General features: G+C 36.8%; 2 protein-coding genes across 2 annotated transcripts in view; both read right to left on the bottom strand.

Annotated features, from left to right (window-relative positions):
* The window catches only part of LOC135748349 (lysozyme g-like), a 133,418-nt gene that overhangs the window by 19,863 nt on the left and 92,466 nt on the right, over window positions 1-21,089 (bottom strand). The window lies entirely within an intron of this gene.
* Window positions 8,413-15,010, bottom strand: LOC135748423 (receptor-type tyrosine-protein phosphatase eta-like). The gene is made up of 8 exons (XM_065266649.2): window positions 14,885-15,010; window positions 14,059-14,316; window positions 12,987-13,235; window positions 12,565-12,867; window positions 10,133-10,390; window positions 9,748-10,023; window positions 9,487-9,584; window positions 8,413-9,073 (listed from the first exon to the last, which is right to left on the bottom strand). Exons 1-8 carry the CDS (start codon window positions 14,907-14,909, stop codon window positions 9,005-9,007), a joined length of 1,536 nt encoding a protein of 511 aa, XP_065122721.2. The 5' UTR covers window positions 14,910-15,010; the 3' UTR covers window positions 8,413-9,004.

Genomic DNA, 21,089 nt, shown 5'->3' with positions numbered 1-21,089 from the left:
AAACTCTAAACACAAACTTCTCACTAAAACACACATTTTACACTGCAATGCACTTATTTTATAAATGCAAAAACAAAAGTTGAACACATCTACAACACAGTTGTCATGAAGCAAACAATTGTACACACTTTTGTCTAATGCTATTTTTTACCATTTGTATGGATGGGAAACAGTCTAAGAGGCAAATGAAGAGTATGACGAAGCAAAGACAATGCAATTGCTGGATTGCTGACTTTTTACAAAAGTGCTGCTTACAGTAATATGGAAAACTTGCTATTACTTGCAGTACTTACAGTAAAGTATTCACTATATTCACTGAACTAAACTTGTGATTAAAGTAATAAAGATATTTAACAGTGTGTTGTTATATACAATAAATATATGTATTTTTCTGTAAGAAGATGTTTTTTTTTTTTTTTGGACAATTTGGATTTGTGTTTAAGGTTTTGAGAAAATAAGACATGGTTGAAAAAAATGTGTTTTAGCAATTAAGAAAAAACATAATTTCTAAATGTTGTTAAAAATGCGGGGTTATTTTCAACTCAGCGTTGGGTCAAAAAGGGACAAACCCAACCATTGCGTTAAATTAACCCAGAAAATTTTTATATATGACCCATCAATGGGTTAAATAACCCAGCATTTTGGGTTGAAACAATCCAGCATAGGTTAAATTACAACCCTGTGAGTTGGGTTCATCCCAATATTGGGTTAAAAATAACTCTGGAGTTTTTAGAGTGTAGTATTTAAAAATCTGCAATCAGCATCAGTGATAAATAAAGTTGAACTTTTTAATATTTAAGAGTTATAAATAAAGTTAAAAACTTCTGATATAGTTTACAAGCTTACCCAGAAGTGCCAGCAACAGGATACGCATCTTTTACCTCCCTCTTGATTTATTTAATTTCATCAACTTCAGATAAGGACAGGAAGTGTAGCTTGCTTTAAAAATAATCTAAAAACAAACCATTTTAAGCAAAAATAGGTAAGATTAGTTCCACTTAATTCATGTAACCTTAACTGAATCATTAAAAGTAGAAATGAAACTGCTACCATACCTGGAAGGTGGCAATCCTCTGATCTTCCTGCTCTTTATTATTTACCTTTTCACTGCAAATTTGCATAGATGGCACCTAAATTTCAGTTGAGATGGGATAAGCAAATAGCTGGAATGTTACACTACCAAATTAATAATATATTTAGGCAATTCTATGCTATAACGTACTCTTCTGATAATAACACAAATATAGTTAATTCATTTCTTGACAATTTATAAATACCAAAATACTTACTAGTCAGCATAATCAATTAGACGCCCCTTTATCTTTGCTAGAAGTTAGGTCTGCTTTTTCCCTTTACAGTCAGGGAAATCCCCAAGGGCCTATGATTTCCTAGTTGAATTTGAAAAAATATTGGAGGAAAAAGTACATCGATGTATTTTAAAGGCCTTAATAAAATAATTTGAGGAATCCTCTGTTTTAGATGCTATTAACACCACTGTCTGTAATAATTATGCTTATATAAAAAGCTTAAGGGTCCTGAGCAAAGGATCATAAACATGTTAAATGTTGATATAAAGAACTTATATGATAAGATTCTAAAAAAACCTCTGAAATCAGTGATTCCCCATATTATTGATGCTGATCAGACAGGTCACCAGTCTAATGCTGCGTTCCAGGCAACCTGTAACCCGTGAATCACGACTTCAAAACCACGACTCACGACTCTGAACTGGGAGTACATCGATCTAGTACGAGTTCACGGGTGGGAAGTCACGGATTTGACTGCCGTTCCAGTGCACTTTCACAGGTAGAAGGTTGTAAAAACACGGGTTACAGGCTGCCTGGAACGCATAGAGTCGTGAGTCGTGGTTTTGAAGTCGTAATTCACGGGTTTAAAAACCTGCCTGGAACGCAGCATTATTACAACAGGTGGAGTCTGTTTAATATCATGAACTTCCTGAAAAAAAACCCCACATGCCTCTTAGGCTGCATTTACATTACATGTTTGAAGATTTGCACGTGGCACAGATTGGATGACCCATGAATGTGTAAGCAGAAAAAAGGGCATAAATTCTGATATTCTCTAATCGGTTTAAGGCCTCATTATTACAGCATTTACGTTATCGTCTGGTGCCGTGGACGCTAATATAGTTATTGTTATAGTTAACGTTATAGTTATCATTATAATGTGAACAAGACGAAAGTAAGCAAACATTGAATATTATACACATATAAACCTGCATCGGGCCCTGGGCAGGCCCTAGGGACGTATCTGTGGGTTTCTTTAGTTTGTTTTACATCAAATATTCAATCAACAATCATAAACTTTCCATTATTTAAAAGCTAAAACACTCAAGATTCATGTTCTGAGCTTGTTTTGCAATCAGTACACTGAAGTGAAAAGGATTAAATGAAATGCATACAGAATGCATATTTAAATGAATGACGTTATTTACATATCATCTCATATGGTTCTGATAATTTTGGACGAATCCAAGAAACACCAGCATACATTGCAACCTAAGGGTCCACTCTTCAAAATGCATCCTGCATTTTAATTAAAATAGGGAAAAATCCTGCAAGATCCTCCTTTGTTTACATGCGCGCTTCTGGTTAGTATGATTGATCATGTTTATTTTCTAACAAAAATTGATTCTTACCACTGAAAAGTCATGTCTTTTTGCTCCGTTGGATTCTTCCTAAGAAAATGACACCACCCTTTTTTGTTTTGTCCTGTCAGATAAGGTTTGAGAACTTAAAATGTCCTGGAAGCGCACATTGGGTAAGTGAGGTGTCATTTTGCGCACCTTAGCTTTTAACTAGATAATGCCAAAATTAAGCCAGCCAATGCATAGCCTGCAAAGTTTTGATGGATGGGGTAGCAGCTCTTGGTAGGTATAACTTTCCACAACTGGTTCTCCTAATGTACACTCTCGTTCTCCTTTTTCTCCACAGGTCAAGCAGAGGGGCGAAGATGACACACCGTCTCACCGGGTCGAGCGCTGCCCTATCCTCACTACCCGTAGGGCGATCGAATACTGGACAGGGGCGCCCCTTCGTAGAGACCACGGGGCGGCGGAACTCTTTCGCCTCTGACTCTGCGACAAGGGCATACACAGGTAAGTTTAAATGCAAATAATCCAATTTCGTAATCACACTTGCTGACAGCTTCTAATCTGCGTCACTTCACACTCCAAACAGCACACTGCGTATAATAGCTGGTTATTCCTAGGATCGTTAGCCTCTTTGTCCTTTGCTCAGTGAAATGGATGATGTGAGGGTTCGTCTGACAAAACACACAGCACTTGCACAGCAACCCACGGCAATTACACAGCACCACTTCACGTGAAAAGTCTTGCAAAATACAAGGGCTCACCCACCACCCTATAGGTGTCCACAAAAAGACGCCAGACGTCCTCCACTTCACTTGGGTTTGATGAGGGCAATGACAATACAGCCTGAATGAGTAAGTCCGTTGCTATGGCTGCTTGGATAAACGTTCCCGCGGCTCACCTACCGCGCTGGTTCAGGGGTAGGGCCGCCCTCCTTCTCCTGGAGGTATTCAATGAATGCACAGGTTAGTTTTTATACTTTGTCCCAACACAGGAATTAATACTCACAGCGGTCCGCCTTTGTTTACGTTGCAAAGTACAATCCGTTCCCTTCCTCCTTTGCTCCTTTAATGTGTCACTTAAACTGATGTTTCTTCTACCCGTAGGGTTTCCTATGAACTCCAGCGTCGCCACCGCAGACTGCAAACGAGAGAGAGAGAAAGATTAGACAACCACCAATGCGTATCGAACGAGCACAGCTCCGCACCTCAACACACACTGAGCATGACAAAATACTGCTCTCTTCGGGGTGCTCCTTTACTCCATCCACGTATCGCCTTTCTTTCGCCCCAGGCAGCTCCTGTCTTCTCTCCGCGCGCTCCAAGCGCAGCCCGGATCAACAGAGCCTGCGGGCTCTTCAAAAGGTGCGTATCTACTTTCCTGTCCTAGGCAGAGGAGCTTTCCCCGCGTCGATCCCCTCTCGTGCCCGAACTCCTCTCTTTGTGTTTCAGCAGAGCTATTTATTCCACACAGCCTCCAATCACACTTCGCTTGCTTAATTCCTCTCACCTGCGGCTCGTAAAGCCCTGATTCCGTTGTCCTGGAAACCAGGAAGTGAGAAGGTCCGTCCTCATATGCGGCCCGGTGGGGAAACCTTCCGGGCGGAAGCAAACTTCCCTAACTTTGGTTCCGCCCTTAAAAAGATCGTCACCTTGTGACAATTACAAGGATTAAGTTTTACATCTGTAAAATGTACTTCTGCGCAGATCTTCGCAGACGTATGTGTGCACAACCAAAACAGTGGCTATCGCTACCGTTAGCTCTCAGAGCCACTGAGAAACCATCAGTTTTTTCCAGAGGTTAGATATAAACATCTTCATTGTGGATCGTCGACCACAGATTACTTTTTTGTGTTGGGAGTGTTTTGGAAAAGGTGATAAAGAGCCCGATCGAGGTGCAATACAAATGATTTCTTATTCAAATATTTAGTCTCACAGGCCGTCAGGGCAGCACTGATTTGACGACATTTACAGTACATTAAAACATAAGGATATGTGAAGAAAAGTAGCCGATTCACCATTGCAAACACAGTTTAGAACAAACATGCTGAGCATGATAAGCATATTTGGTAAACATAAGGCATTTGTAATCATAAATATAATTCATGTAATGTGTGTGTGTGTGTGTGTGTGTGTGTGTGTGTGTGTGTGTGTGTGTGTGTACCTGGTAATATCACGTTGTGGGGACCAATTGTCCCCACAAAGATAGGAATACCAGTATTTTTGTGACCTTGTGGGGACATTTTGATGTCCCCATAAGGAGACAAGCTTAAAAATCAAACAAAATTATCTTTCTTGAAAATGTGAAGAATGAGAAGGTTTTCTGTGATGGTTGGGGTTAGGAAAAGGGGTAGGTAAGGGGAATAGAATATACAGTTTGTGTGTGTGTGTGTGGCGGGGAAAGGTTTAAAATAATCCTTGAGTACATGTCGAGTACTCCTTAAAATAGCGGAGGTGGACTAGAAAAATATGACAACAGTATCACAAACAGCGCATATAAATCAGCCCTACGCTGCCTCGTTAAGACATATTATTAGTGGGTTTAAATTAAGAATTCAAATGTGTGTGTGTTTATGTATATCACATCAGATAATGTGCAAATGTTTTATTTTGCTTATATGTGCTTTGATGGGACGATAAGTTCTGAATTGATATACATCTTGTTGTTTATAGTCCTGACTCTTTCTCATTTGATTATCTTGTCATTTTGTTATCATGTGTCTATTCAGAGTCTCCAGGTGCACTTTTTTAAGACTGATCTCAAGGAAATTCGTGTTATAATCTCAAATAATTTGATTAATTTATTCGTGTCCATGGCACGAAATTCAGTTTTTTTCATGCTTTGAGTATGAATGTCTTTTTAGTTGCAGGAATTTCTATAAATAGTTTTTTGTGTTCGTTGCACGACTTTCTTTTTTGTTTCATGTTTTATATTGTTTTCTTTTAGTTTTTTCCCCTATTTTCTTACCATTGTCGCTTGGGGTTGGGGTGAGAATCACTTTTTTAGACATCCAAACCCCAACTCTGACCCCAACTCCAGGCGAAAATAGTTTTAAAAAAGGAAGAAAAACATGTAGAAACCCATAAATAAAAGTACATCCTTAAAAAAAAATAAGAAAACAATACATAAAATGACACAAAAAAGAAAGTCGTGCCACTGACCCAAAAAACTATTTATAGAAATTTGTGCGAGTGACATGAAAAAGACATTTGTGTTCAAGGCACGAATAAAAGCAGAATTTCGTGCTGCGGACATGAATAAATTAATCAAATTTTTCGTGACTATAACACAACTTTCCGTGAGATCATGTTGACTTTTTTTGAAAGGACGCCTGGACTTTTAAAAATTAAAACTCACAGAAATTAAATTTTTTAGAGGATCATTCTTAATTTTAAATCACAACAGACATTCAATTGACCTATATGCTGCCCCAGGTGTTTGACATAACATACATTTTTGGCTAAGTGAATGTTATTTACTTAGAATTCGGAAGTCATTTCATGTATATTTTTTACATTGTTTTACTCTGTTCCTACACTACTCTTAGTTGTTATGACTTTTGGGCAACAATATTTCAAGTGTATAATTTCAAACAAACCAGAATTATGAATATAGACCATAGGCTTTAAGAGCTGCAGACATGTTAGTTTGGGTGTGTTATTCTTCAGAAAATGCTCAAAAATGTAAGTGGGGGCTAACAGGTTTAATAATGAGAAATGTTAAAAAACTGATTACTGACATGGTTTCAAATCTATAGCTATCAGATTCTTTGGCCTTCTGATGTATTAAAATGGATGTACGTAGAAAAAAACCAAAATACATATTCGAAACTCTGTTTATGAAATTCTGCATTCGGCCCTGCTGACAAATGAAGTCAACTCAGCTGGACACCACCCACGATCACATGACTCTTCTTAGTAGCGCAATGGAGGACAAAGGCTCCACTTAGTGGAGTAATGTTGACTTTTAATGTCTTGTTATAGAAAAAAAGCTCTATAATCTTGTATAATCATTTTGTCTGTGTCCATTGTATATCGCAACATTTTACTTCCTTTGTGGTTTAAGCTATTCCAGGTCAGTATGTCTACCATGAAATGTTTTGCCAAATGTTTAGTGTAAATGCAGATATTGGATACAAGCTGCCTTTAAAAAGGTTATTTAAGCGAATCTTCCAAAAATCTGATACAGGCAGCAATTGGGCATCAGAATTTCCAGCCTTAATGTAAACCAGAAAATACATTTGACAGAGTAGAGTGGATTTATTTATTTAGGGCCCTGATAATATTTAGCATCGGATCTAATTTTTCTAAGTGGATCAGCCTGTTGTAAACTAATCCTAAAGCACCCATAATAACCAATGATATTGTTTCTGATCCATTTAAACTTGGTTGTGGAACATGTCAGGGCGGTCCACTCTCACCACTTCTGTTCACGATTGAGCCTCTAGAGACAGAAGACAGATACATAAGACAGAATCCTTGAATTGATGGCGTCCGGAAACAGCAAACAATAATGCTATATTCAAATGACATTATTCTTACCCTTAGTCACCACTTGAAGCATGAGATGATCAGTTAACCAAAAGATTTTGAAATTCGTTTTGGACTTTCTAATTGCTGTTATTTCCTTAAACAAATAATTTCTTCTCACTTAGGAGTTTTGGACCCACATTTTTTTTGTTAAACAGCGACAGACTTCTCAAGCCTCTCAACATCTGGGAAAAACTTTTAAGAGAATCTGAGAATCTTTTAAGCTTTATTCTGCATGCACCCATTCTCTTCACATGCTTATATTAACACATATGTGTAACACTTTACATGGGGAATTGTTACATAACTATACACATTTTTCTATATTTTGATCCACATTCACGTGAAATACAGGTAGAAACATTATAGTTTATAAATACACCATGCAGAGGTTTAAATCACGCAGAGAATACATAAATCATTTTCTGTATCTCATCAATGTCATTAAAGTTTCATCTTTAGTGTATGTCTAGTCTATATGCTGCTTGTATCTTCAGTAAGTTTGTTTCTGCAATATGAAAATGAGAGCTGTGTGATTCCCATTATAAATCCAGGCAATAATCAACTCATGTTTGTTAGTTCAGTTTGTTAGATCAGTCTGAATCATAATCTAATGCTTTCCTTTTTTTCTGTTTTAGTTTTTTAGTATCACACATTGAAGTTACAATATTGTATTAATTACATTGTTTTTTAATACATCCAATAAGGAATTTGCATGCAATGGATATATATCTGAGAAAGCTTGAAAATATTTTTCTGTACAAAGGGTGGCCCGGTGGAAAGGCTTTGGGAACCACTGGCTTAAGGTAAGACCAAGACCTTTATTTTTATAGAGAATGAATCTGTATTATTTTGAATAAGACAATGGGCACTATTTGTATTTTTTAAACCAAGAATTTTGGTTTAAATATACACACTCAATTTGCACTTTACTGCACTATTGTTTTTGCAAACAAGTTAATACTGTGCATGAGTTAATACTGTATATTTGCATTTTATAGTCTAAAATGAGGCAGCATAGTTTTTAATATGTTTCTATGCGTGTACAGTATAGTCTTGACATTCATTGTGAACAGCAAAGTAAGAATTTTTACTGCTCACGTAAACATGCTTTCCTCACTGGGTATATGACAATAAATGCTTTCAATTTTGAATCTGTTTATTTAGCTAAACCCCAAAAATGCCAAACAGACTCAAAGATTTACAGAGATTACTGACTTGAGACTTTAGCTTCCATAAAACAACAACAACAAAAACAACTGTTGAGCACATTTCAAGTTTATTTATTATGCTTTTGACATGTGAAAACCAAGCAATCATGAATCAATAATTTCACTAATGCATAAACCCTGAGAGAAATAATAAAACACAAGAGCTAAAGACTAACAAGACCCATCTTAGAAAGACTAGAAATATAAAAAAAACTGCAGTCTGTACTTTAAAAATAACTCCTAAATACACTCCTAAACAAATTAACCAAACCTTGTTTAACTATACAATTCCTTTTTGGCAGATAATAGCATGAAAATAGAGTATAAAGATGAAAACTATAAAGAAACATATGACATAATTATAGCTTAATTTTAATAATGAAATATACATACACATCAATGTCGCAATAATTCAGGCAATGCAACACAAGAAGTCTGAAAGAAAGATGATAAACCGAAGAACTGCAACTAAATAAAGTTGAAACTTAACTGATGGTCTGACTTCTGTTTTGCTGTTATTTATATCAGTAGTAAGTTTGGGTGTAAAGACCGCAGGGCAGTCATCCTCAGAAATGGGTGAATAAATTCAAAAGTTACATAAGAGTCAGAGGTTAATACAAATTTGATAACAATTAAAACACGTTGTATAGACATCATTTTCTGTCAATCTTTTCAAGTTTCCAGTAGACATCTTTATATTCATTTCCTAACTTATTTTCAAGCTGAAATAGAAAACAGATTCAATGATTTGATTTCAGTTGCAGGAGCCTTCAACTAAAACAGGACTATACTTCATTTTTAATCTACACTTTGTTTGCTGTCAATTTTATTTTTACCACTAAAATGAATATGGCATGGATATAAAGTTGCACTTTTTAAAAATAAAGTTGCTTCACGATGGCATAGATATGGTATATTTATACTGTATATATTGCTGTATGGTTTTATAAATAGCCATTATCATCTGAAAAAACAAAATGTTGCCAAATGTTCTTTAAAAAAAGATGCGAAAGAAAATATTCATAAAAAAATCCTTTGACTGAATATTTCTTCTATTTCATCATTGTGAAGAACACGTTAATCATCTTTATTTTTAAGAGTATGCTTTGTAAAGTTTGCTGTGATCATCTCTCACCTGTTCTTTTATTTCTGTCAGAGTTGTATTCATGCTACAGTAAAGTGATGTTTCACTGGTGCACATCACTGCAAACGTCACTTTCTTCTTATTAGACACTAAAATAAAAATAGAGATGTCCTTGTTAAACATCACAATAAATACATGGAAAAAACACAAACTGCAGCAACAAAAATACACTGCAGTCATGAAACATGAAGTGTTGACAAATGTCTTATAGATGTAATAGCTACAAAATAAAACATGGGGAAGGAAATGTACCTGTCATTCCATAAGCAAAGACTGGAGCACTCTCTTCATTGCCAGCCACAACACTGACACTGAAGGTATAGTTTGTTCCCGAATTTAAATGATTAAAGATAATAAACATATTCTCGGTTACAGTTTTTACATCAGTTTTTTTCCAGTAATCAGAGTGAGCTGTCACATTATACGTAATTTTTGAGTCTCCCTTCAACTGTTCGGGAACTTCCCAGGTTACTTTTATGGCAGTGTGGTCAAGAACAGTAGCATTCGCCAATACAGGAGAAACAGGTTCTGCGCGTAGAAACAGAGTTTGTGTTAATTTGGATGTAAATTTGTTAAACAATACACAGCAGATGAATCAGCAGTCTGAAGCAGTATTGACAATATCATTGTTACTTACTAGTATGCATTGATGTAACAACAGGATCACTTTCCAGTTTAGGTTTCTCAGACAGAGTGATGACAGTGATGGTGTAGTTTACTGCTGCTTGCAGATCATTGAAAGTATAACTCGTTTGATCAGTGACATTAGACGTGCCATCCCAGCCATCTGCTTTAATGCTCACATTGAATTCTTTATAACCTTCATTCAACTCCCAGCTGGCGTTAATAGATTGAAAAGTTGAAGTTAAAGAAAGATTTGCCACTTTGCTTGGACCTGTGTGCAAAGAAAAGTAAACTATTTGTGAATTTAAATCAACATAACTTAAAAAGTAAAGATGTAATTTAAAAAAAAGAGTATAAAAGATCAGATAAAATGGTATGATTTCCACAAAATCTGGGTGGTTTGAGAGGTTCTCAAAATTAATCTTTCACTGTATTAATGTTTGTTTACTTCTTACAACCACTTCAGCATAATATTCACGGCGAGAGCCAGTTAGTCTATGCACAAGTAAATTCACACAAGTCAAAGTTGGGGAAGGAAATTTCGGCATCTTTAATTTAACCCCGACAGTGACCCAGAGAGAACATGCAAACTAGACACAAAAAGACCTCCTGACCCTGCCAAGGATCACCATCTAAAGATCTTTTCCAAAATTTTCATATGCGTTTTTCAACATCCTACAAATCTGTCATGCACAGAAACCATGCACACTGTATCCAATATTAATTCATCTGTTGTGGAAAAACTTAGCAAAAAAATACAAAATGGAGTCTTTGTATCGCGAGCAATATATGAATGAATGAACAATCTTTTGTTAAGCAAACTTAAGCAGGGCAAACTTAAAAGCAAAGGTCACATTTTAAGTATGGGTTACCATACCTGACAATCACATCCTTCTCTATGTTTCTTTATATTCTGACACTGTAAATTCCGCACTTTTTTTGTCATACTTTGTGCGGCAGGACGATGATCAACTTGTCAGACACTATTTTAGATTTGCCAATTGTTTGTACAGTGGATCTTATCTCAAAACATCTCTCAAAATGTGGACATGAACAAATATTCAGATCAGGTTTAATTTTCTGCGTTTATTGCAAATGACAGTAGGCAGTGTGTACACGTGATTGACACAGAGGTCGTATTTATTTTTTTACGTGCAAAAATTTCGGACGAGTATTAAAGATACAGGGCCATATTTTAACGACCTAAGGACATGGTCTAAAGCACATGACGCACAGTCCAAACAGGCAATTCCGAATCCACTTTTGCTAGTTTAACGATGGGAAAAATGGTTTGGTCTTAAAGGGTTGTTACCAGTGTTGGGGGTAACACATTACAAGTAACATGCATTACGTAATAATATTACTTTTCGGAAGTAACAAGTAAAGTAACACATTACTTTTTAAATGTTCACATAAATATTTGAGTTACTTTTTTTTGTAAAATTAATTTGTTTAAAAAAATTATTTACTGAATTAAACTGAACGTAGTCACATTATGCACTCTATGTGTACACGTGTGGGAACAGTTTGAGTCAGAAACTGAGATAGCAGGCCAAAGCTCAACATTTTTGATGGTGAATTTTAGATGGTGGAATTTTCTAAACTGATAAACTAAGCGAAAGAAAAAAGATGTTAAAATTTAAAGTTTAAAATTGATGTTAAAAAATTGCTTTGTGTTTTTATTTATTGAAATTGTTATTTTTATAATTAAATCTTTGGAGTTATGGAGTAAAAATAGCAGTGTTTTAATTGCTGATAAAGTATGATGTATGATCACTGTAATCTCAAAATGTTTTTTATAAGAATAATTTACAAATATGCAAAAAAATTTTACTTTTAAATAAGTTATTTGTAACAAACAGAAGATAAAAAAATTACAAATTTGTGGAGAGCCAAAACGTTTAAGCACTTGGACAGCGCCTTGAGTGTTTTGAAAAGGTAATCATCTCACCATATCCACAGGTACAAAGACATCATATACAGTAAATCCGTTGGTGGCATTAAAAAAACATACAGATGAAGGAGCTCTTTACACCTTCTAAGGTTTCGTAACCAGTCCTCATTTATGTCCAAGAGACTTAATAATAGTATTTAACATTTTAATCTGTTAATTTTTCATATTTAAAAACATTTGTGTGCTGCTGCGCATCCATGAGCACACAATGTTTTCAGACCAGAACACCCATAAGTGCAAAAAAGTTATTTAAACAACGTGGCGCTAAAAGTGAAAATTATAATTGCGCCAGGTTCAAAGCAGCAAAAGACACTTGCGTCGCGCATATAATAGGACCCCAATGTGCAAAGATCTTTCCTCTGAGGCAGAAGTACTAATCACTGAGCCACTGCACCAAACCCCTCATATTCATATGTAACACATACTGCAGCTGCTTAGTCCTATACATCTAAACCAGTGAGTGTATTTTAAAGATTAAACACCATACTCACGTGTGTATGCATCAATTTTAACCATTTCTCCTTGTACTTCATTGTTGTTTGTTAGTGCAGCCACACACAGAATATATTTTGTGCCAGGTGTTTTATCTGGAAAGTTTATCCACTCAGCTGTTGTGATTATACAGTTTACAAACTCACTGCACTCCACACAGTCACTGTAATCATTGCAAAATATATAGTTTTCATTAAGACAAACACGGTAACCTGAAAGGATTTCATTAGGTTTTGTCCAGGAAGCATTTATGATTGTTTCATATCCATCTGCTGATTTTAGATTCAGGACAGGTGAAGGCTCTGAAATACGAAATAGCAAAAATAGTCACGAGACTATTAAAAGCATTACACACATACGTTTTTGTTGTTGTTAAATGTAAAGTATGTTTTATGATGTAGTGTTGACTGTCTGTACTTACTGGTGTAGGTAGAAACGCCCTCTGGCACACTTTCTGTAGTACCATTAACTATAGCAAAAACTGTGAAATGATAACTTTTCCCTGGTGTAAGACCCGATATCACAATTGTACTTTCATTTGTATTATTTAGTTTGGATACATCTGACACGTGTACTGAAAAGAAATCATATTCTCCTGAGTGATCCCAGCTCAGTTCGACACTTTCATTTGTCACCTTTATTACACTCAGATTATAAACACCAGATGGGGCTAAAAGAAAGAGATTGTGCATCATTATGCTCATTAGTGATCATTACATTTAGAAATGTCAAATATAAATGTATGTAGATAAACAAAAATGATAGATCGCATCCAAAAACAATGAATATCATAAAAAAATATTAATATAAAGACATTCACTTAAAGCTGCAATCTGTAACTTCTGCCTCTCTATCGCCATCTCTGTTTGAAACATGCAGTTATTTACAGTTAATTTTTTGTACATGCGTTGTGTTTGGCCCGCTACTCTGTGTGGATGAATCTGATTTCTGTGATCACAGATCTGTCATTAGACAAATACATGTCACTTAGAAGTACATCATAAAAACTTGCATATCTGAAAAAAATGACATCTGAACAAGTAAAATATGCATTGTTTGTTCTGACTAAATTACATTAATGTTTAAACATAGATGGCTTAGAGGAAAAAGTCAGATGATTGTTGTTTAACTTTACAGATTAAACGCCACCAACTACAAACTCTTCACCATCCAGATTACATACATGTGATGAAGTAGCCGTGTCCTCTGCTTTCTGTTTACAAACGTAACGTAATCACATTAAGATGATTGACTTTTTCTGCCCGGCCGCTCAAATTATAAATCATTATTATAAGCTTACCATTGTAAATCAGGGTAAGGTCAGGGGATAGTTTTGAACACAGATCTTATTCTAATTACTCAATAAATTATTTTTGGTCATTTTTAAATGAAAAAAAGTTATGGATTGCAGCTTTGATTTTCAAAGACTTCATTTATTTGTGCCTATAAAAAGCAATAAAATGCCAGGTCAATAAAAGTCCAGGTTTACTTACTGGTATACACTGATCGTTCAGCGGGATCACTTTTCAATTTAGATTTCTCAGAAAGAGTGATGACAGTGACGGTGTAGCTTTTTGCTGGTTGCAGCTTATTGAAAGTATAACTCAATTGATCAGTGACATTAGATCTGCCAACCCAGCCATCTGCTTTAATGCTCACATTGAATTTTTTATTACTTTGAGGTAACAACCAGTTGGCAGTAATGGATTGAAAAGTTGAAGTTAATGAAAGATCTGCCACTTTGCTTGGACCTTTGTGCAAAGAATTCAGAGAGAGTAACAATTTGTAAATGTAAATCAACAAAACGTAAAGAAACAAGATATTCAGTATAGGCAATAAACGATAAGGGTTGATACGCTAAATATTTTTTTAACAAAATCTTTGCAATATTTTAATGTATAGATGAACTAATATTGTTTTGTTTATTTCTTAAATGATTTTAGCATTTATATTCACAAGTAAATCCATACACAAGTCAAAGTTGGGTAAAGACAATGGCATCTCTAATTCATGCATTTGGGGACAACCAAAGTACCCAGAGTAAACCCATGCTGACACAGGGTGAACATAGAAACTAGACCCAGAAAGATCTCCTTAACCAGCAAAAGATCAAAGCAGACAACTTCTTACTCTGAAGCAACAGTGCTTCCCACTGCACCACACCCCTCATATTTATAAATAACACATAATAATGATGCTGCTTAATCCTCTACATTGCAACATAAACTCAATACAGTTAAATACAGAAAAACAGATAAAGATTTTATTTAACACATCTAAATCACTGCGTATATTTTAAAGATTAAACACCATACTCACGTGTGTATGCATCAATTTGAACCATTTCTCCTTGTACTTCATTGTTGTTTGTTAGTGCAGCCACACACAGAATATATTTTGTGTCAGGAGTTTTACCTGTAAACTTTATCCACTCAGCTGTTGTGATTATACAGTTTACACACTCACTGCAGTCGTTGCAATCACTGTAATCATTGTAAAATATATTGTTTTTATTAATACAAACACGGTAACCTGAAAGGGTTTCATTAGGTTTTGTCCAGGAAGCATTTATGATTGTATCATATTCATCTGCTGATGTTAGATTCAGGACAGGTGAAGGCTCTGAAATACAAATAACAAAAGAGAGTCGTTATAAATTTTTCCTGGTCACAATTTTACTTTTATTAATGGACTTCCATTTGTGGCAAAACTGTGTTGAATGCATTGTACAATGAATTTGCGTATGCCCACTGTCATTGCCTATATTTTATTAGCTTTTGGTGTGCATGTATCTGTCAAATGTTTATGTCATCTGTTGATGTCATCCTCAATGTCTTCTATAGGAGTTCCAATGTGATCTCAGGAGAATATGTATGTATTTTTACATAAAAGCGTGGTTGTACCATACATACATTTCCTACATTTTTAACACACTAAAACGTATCGATGTGTAATTAAGTTATTCATATTCATAAATTTTAAATTTGCAGGCACTGGGGTTTCTTACTCATATGTTTTCAGTCATATTTTCTGAATTATTTAAGACAGTTTACTATGAATGTTTATGACTTTCAGAGAATTACACAATATTAGACAAGACTGCACTTTTAAACTTTAAAATGAATAACATTTCTGTAATCATTTAAAAAAAATAATATTTAGTTTGTATCCCAAGACACACAAAAGGGAATTTTCTCCTATGCAACAATAATTACAACAAAACACAACATAAATTCACAAAAGATGTTAATTTGATTAATTTGCTGTAATCCACATCTTTAAAATTCATACGATTGCGATGAACAGATCTAAATTCAGCCCTTTATTCAGCGATCCTGATCCAAGTTCTCAACAGCAACCGTAAACACCAAAAGTTATGAATAGAACTATTGCACCTCAAGAAGCTTCACGACACATTAACAAAAGTGATATCAAATGCTTATTGGCTCTTGGATGCTACATCACAGATTTGTGACATTGCTGTCTTTCAGTCTTTGTACGTTTGAAATTTGAAATGCACGCCTTGACAGAGAGAAGCCGGATAAACTTTCTCCTGGATTAATAACTTTAATACTTCTCTGTACTGTTTATACTTCAGAGAGGACCACGGCTGTAGCACATTGTCATTTTAACTGCTTATGAAATTTTGCAATAAATCAATTATTCTGATTACACTTGTCTGTCTATCATACTTTTTATTTCTAATGCTGCGTTCACACCAGCCACGGTAGAGGCATCAAGCGCAAGGGATTATCAATGTTAAGTCAATGTGAAGATGCGTTGACGCGCGTCTGGAGGTCTCGCGGCGTGAATAAGGCGTTTAGCGTGGTGCGGTAGATGAGATTCTACCTCATTCGTGTGTCTAGTTCATGCTAATGGCGCTAATTGAGCATTGCCGTGACAAATGCGCGAGTTGAATTTTTTTTACTTTGGTTGAAAAACGCGCCGCGTTAACCTATCAGACCATGACGCGAATTTCTGCATGAATGTCTCAATGACTAGAATTTAAGCAGCAAACTAGACGCGGTTTAGCTGGTGCTAATGCTGGTGCTGATGCTGGTTTGATGCTGGTTTAGCTGGTGTTCACTAGCAAACCAGCACCAAAACACAACATATGCTGGTCTTGCTGGTATGCTGTTTTTTTCAGCAGGGATCCCCATATATACTAATTGGCTGTATCACTCTGTCTCCTCTCCACTAATAAGCTGGTGTGTGGTGGGCATTCTGGCACAATATGGCTGCCGTCGCATCATCCAGCTGGTGGTGGTTGAGAAGATTCCCCCATTCATATGTAAAGTGCTTTGAGTGCTGCAGAAATGTAACGAATTATTATTATTTTGAATTCTTTGTTGGCAAACATTATTTACACTAGTATCTGGTTGGCCTACTAAAGATTAAAAAAGAGGCGTGGAAATTAACAGCTTCAGTAGTGCAGGAAGAAGAGCGTACGGCTTATAAATCGATGTGGGGGGGGGATTTCATTCCTACAATAATGCTAAAATAATTTGATAATTTTAATAAATATAATAATTTAAATCTACAAAAATACTGAGGTGCAAATAGTATCCATAAATATAGATACAGTAGCATTTACACTGAACAAAATTATAAACGCAACACTTTTGTCCCCCCCCATTTTTCATGAGCTGAGCTCAAAGATCTAAGACTTTTTATGAACACAAAAGGCCTATTTCTCTCAAATATTATTCACAAATCTGTCTAAATCTGTGTTAGTGAGCACTCCTCCTTTGCCAAGATCATCCATCCACCGCACAGGTGTGGCATATCAATATGCTTATTAGACAGCATGATTATTGCACAGGTGTGCCTTAGGCTGGCCACAATAAAAGGCCACTCTAAAATGTGCATTTTTACTGTATTGGGGGTCCAGGGGATCAGAAAACTAGTCAATATCTGGTGTGGCCACCATTTGCCTCATGTCTAATCTCCTTTGCATAGAATTGATCCAGTTGTTGATTGTGGCCTGTGGAACGTTGTTCCACTCCTCTTCAATGGCTGTTAAAGTTGGCATATTGGCAGGAACTGGAACATGCTGTCGTATATGCTGATCCAGGTGACATGTTTGGTGAGTATGCTGGCCATGCAAAGTGGGATGTTTTCAGCTTCCAGGAATTGTGTACAGATCTTTGCAACATGGGGCAGTGCATTATCATGTTGCAACATGACGTGATGATTGTGGATGCACAACAATCGGCCTCAGGATATCATCACAGTATCGCTGGGCATTCAAAATGCCATTAATAAAATGCACCTGTGTTCATTGTCCATTACATACTCATGCCCATACCATAACCCCACTGCCCCCATGGGCCACTCGATCCGTTGATATCAGCAAACCCCTCACTCACACAATGCCATAAACGCTGTCTGCCATCTGCCATGTACAGTGAAAACCGGGATTCATTCGTAAGGGGAATACCTCTCCAAAGTGCCAGAAGCCATCGGATGTGAGCATTTGCCCACTCAAGTCGGTTACGTTGACGAACTTCAGTCAGTTCGAGACCCTGATGAGGACGATGGGCATGTAGATCAGCTTTCTAAAGAATGGTTTCTGACAGTTTATGCAGAAATTCTTTGGTTACGCAAACTGATTATTGCAGCAGCTGTCCGGGTGTCTTGTCTCATAAGATCTTGGAGTTGAAGATGCTGGATGTGGAGGTCCTAGGCCTGGGTTTGTGAGGCCAGTTGAAGGTACCGCCAAATTCTCTGAAACGCCTTTGGAGACGGTTTATGGTAGAGAAATGAACATTCAGAGCAACAGCTCTGGTGGACATTCCTGCAACCAGCATGCGAATTGCACGCTCCCTCAAAACTTGCAACATCTTTGCCATTGTGCTGTGATAAAACTGCACTTTTGAGTGGCCTTTTATTTGGCGTGACAATGCACATGCGTCTGATTAAACCGTCTATAAACAAACTACAAACTCTTAAACATCCAGATCACATACATGCGATGAAGTAGCCAAATCCACTTTTTCTGTTTATGGACATTACGTGAGGATAAATAACTTATAAATTATTATAAGCTTACTGTTGTGAATCAGGGTAAGGTCAGGAGATTTTCAACACTGATATTTTTCTACTAAAGAACTGATTTTTGCTTCATTACTTAATAAAACGCAATAAAACGTAACAAGTCTACTTACTGGTATACACTGATAGTTCAGCAGGATCGCTTTCTAATTTAGATTTCTCAGAAAGAGTGATGACAGTGATGGTGTAGCTTTTTGCTGCGTCCAGCTTATTGAAAGTAAACTTCGATTGATCAGTGACATCAGACGTACTATTCCTGCCATCTGCTTTAATGCTCAGATTGAATTTTTTATAACCTGCAGTTAACTCCCAGTTGGCAGTAATGGATTGATTAGTTGAAGATAAAGTCAAATGTGCCACTTTGCTTGGACCTATGTGCAAAGAATTCAAAGAGAGTAAACAATTTGTAAATTTAAATGAACAAAACATAAAGAATCAAGATATTCAATATACTTAAACTAAGGTAGTAAAGGACCTTAGTTAATCAGACATTATTGAACCCATCTAAACCAGTCAGTATATTTTAAAGACACCATACTCACGTGTGTATGCATCAATTTGAACCATTTCTCCTTGTACTTTGTTGTTGTTTGTTAGTGCAGCCACACACAGAATATATTTTGTGTCAGGAGTTTTACCTGTAAAGTTTATCCACTCAGCTGTTGTGTTAGTACAGTTTACACACTCACTACAGTCACTGTAATAATTGGAAAATAATATGTTTTCATTAAGACAAACACGGTAACCCGAAAGTGTTTCATTAGGTTTTGTCCAGGAAGCATTTATGATTGTATCATATTCATCTGCTGATTTTAGATTCAGCACAGGTGAAGGCTCTGAAATACAAATACTAAAATGAGTCATGAGCCTGTTTTTATAAACATTACACACTGATGTTTTTTTTAAAGTATGTTTTATGATGTAGTGTTGACTGTCTGTACTTACTGGTATAAGTAGAGATGCTCTCTGGCAGACTTTCAATAGTACCATTAACCATAGCAGTAACTGTGAAATGATACAGTTTTGCTGGTGTAAGACCCGATATCACAATTTTACTTTCATTTGCAGTATGTGTTTCAAGTACAGTCACTGGGGTTGTTCTGTTTGGAACAGTTACTGGGGAGATACTGGTTGAATCAGTCAGTGGGGTGGTACTGGTTAAATAAGTCAGTGGGGTGTTACTGGTTAAACCAGTCAGCAGGGTGGTTGAATTAGTCAGCGGGGTGGTACTGTTTGAATCGGTCAGTGGGATGGTACTGGTTGAATCGGTCAGTGGGGTGGTACTGGTTGAATAAGTCAGTGGGGTATTACTGGTTAAACCAGTCAGCAGGGTGGTTGAATTAGTCAGTGGGGTGGTACTGTTTGAATCGGTCAGTGGGGTGGTACTGGTTGAATCGCTCAGTGGGGTGGTACTGGTTGAATAAGTCAGTGGGGTGTTACTGGTTAAACCAGTCAGCAGGGTGGTACTGGTTGAATTAGTCAGTGGGGTGGTACTGGTTGAATCGGTCAGTGGGCTGGTACTGGTTGAATCAGTCACTGGGGTTATACTGGTTGAATCAGTCACCGGGTATATACTGGTTGAATCAGTCAGTGGGGTGTCACTGGTTGAATCAGTCAGTGTGGTGGAACTGGTTGACAAAGTCAGTGGAGTGGTACTGGTTGAATCAGTCACTGGGGTGGTACTGGTTAAATCAGTCACCTGGTTTATACTGGTTGAATCAGTCAGTGGGGTGGTACTGGTTAAATCAGTCACCTGGTTTATACTGGTTGAATCAGTCAGTGAGCTGGTACCGGTTGAATCAGTCAGTGGGGTGGTACTGGTTGAATCAGTCACTGGGGTTATACTGGTTGAATCAGTAAGTGGGCTGTTACTGGTTGAATCAGTCAGTGGGGTGGTACTGGTTAAATCAGTCACCTGGTTTATACTGGTTGAATCAGTCAGTGGGGTGGTACTGGTTGAATCAGTCAGTGGGGTGGTACTGGTTGAATCAGTCACTGGGGTTATACTGGTTGAATCAGTCACTGGGGTTATACTGGTTGAATCAGTCATTGGGGTGTTACTGGTTGAATCAGTCAGTGGGGTGGTACTGGTTAAATCAGTCACCTGGTTTATACTGGTTGAATTAGTCAGTGAGCTGGTACCGGTTGAATCAGTCAGTGGGGTGGTACTGGTTGAATCAGTCACTGGGGTTATACTGGTTGAATCAGTAAGTGGGCTGTTACTGGTTGAATCAGTCAGTGGGGTGGTACTGGTTAAATCAGTCACCTGGTTTATACTGGTTGAATCAGTCAGTGAGATGGTACCGGTTGAATCAGGCACTGGGGTTATACTGGTTGAATCAGTCACTGGGGTTATACTGGATGAATCAGTCATTGGGGTGTTACTGGTTGAATCAGTCAGTGGGGTGGTACTGGTTAAATCAGTCACCTGGTTTATACTGGTTGAATTAGTCAGTGAGCTGGTACCGGT

The sequence above is a fragment of the Paramisgurnus dabryanus genome, chromosome 16 (genome assembly GCF_030506205.2).
Source record: "Paramisgurnus dabryanus chromosome 16, PD_genome_1.1, whole genome shotgun sequence".
In the NCBI taxonomy this organism is placed as follows: domain Eukaryota; kingdom Metazoa; phylum Chordata; class Actinopteri; order Cypriniformes; family Cobitidae; genus Paramisgurnus; species Paramisgurnus dabryanus.
This window is presented reverse-complemented; position numbering and strand designations above follow the sequence as displayed.

Bases quoted from the DNA above. Each gene is read 5' to 3' on its own strand.
- LOC135748423 (XM_065266649.2), bottom strand. From the start codon at position 14,909: ATGGTTCAAATTGATGCATACACAC. The intron at 12,868-12,986 runs GTAAGTACAGAC...TTCGTATTTCAG, and splicing joins GGGCGTTTCTACCTACACCA to AGCCTTCACCTGTCCTGAAT. The intron at 10,391-12,564 runs GTGAGTATGGTG...CTTTGCACACAG, and splicing joins TAAAATTGATGCATACACAC to GTCCAAGCAAAGTGGCAAAT.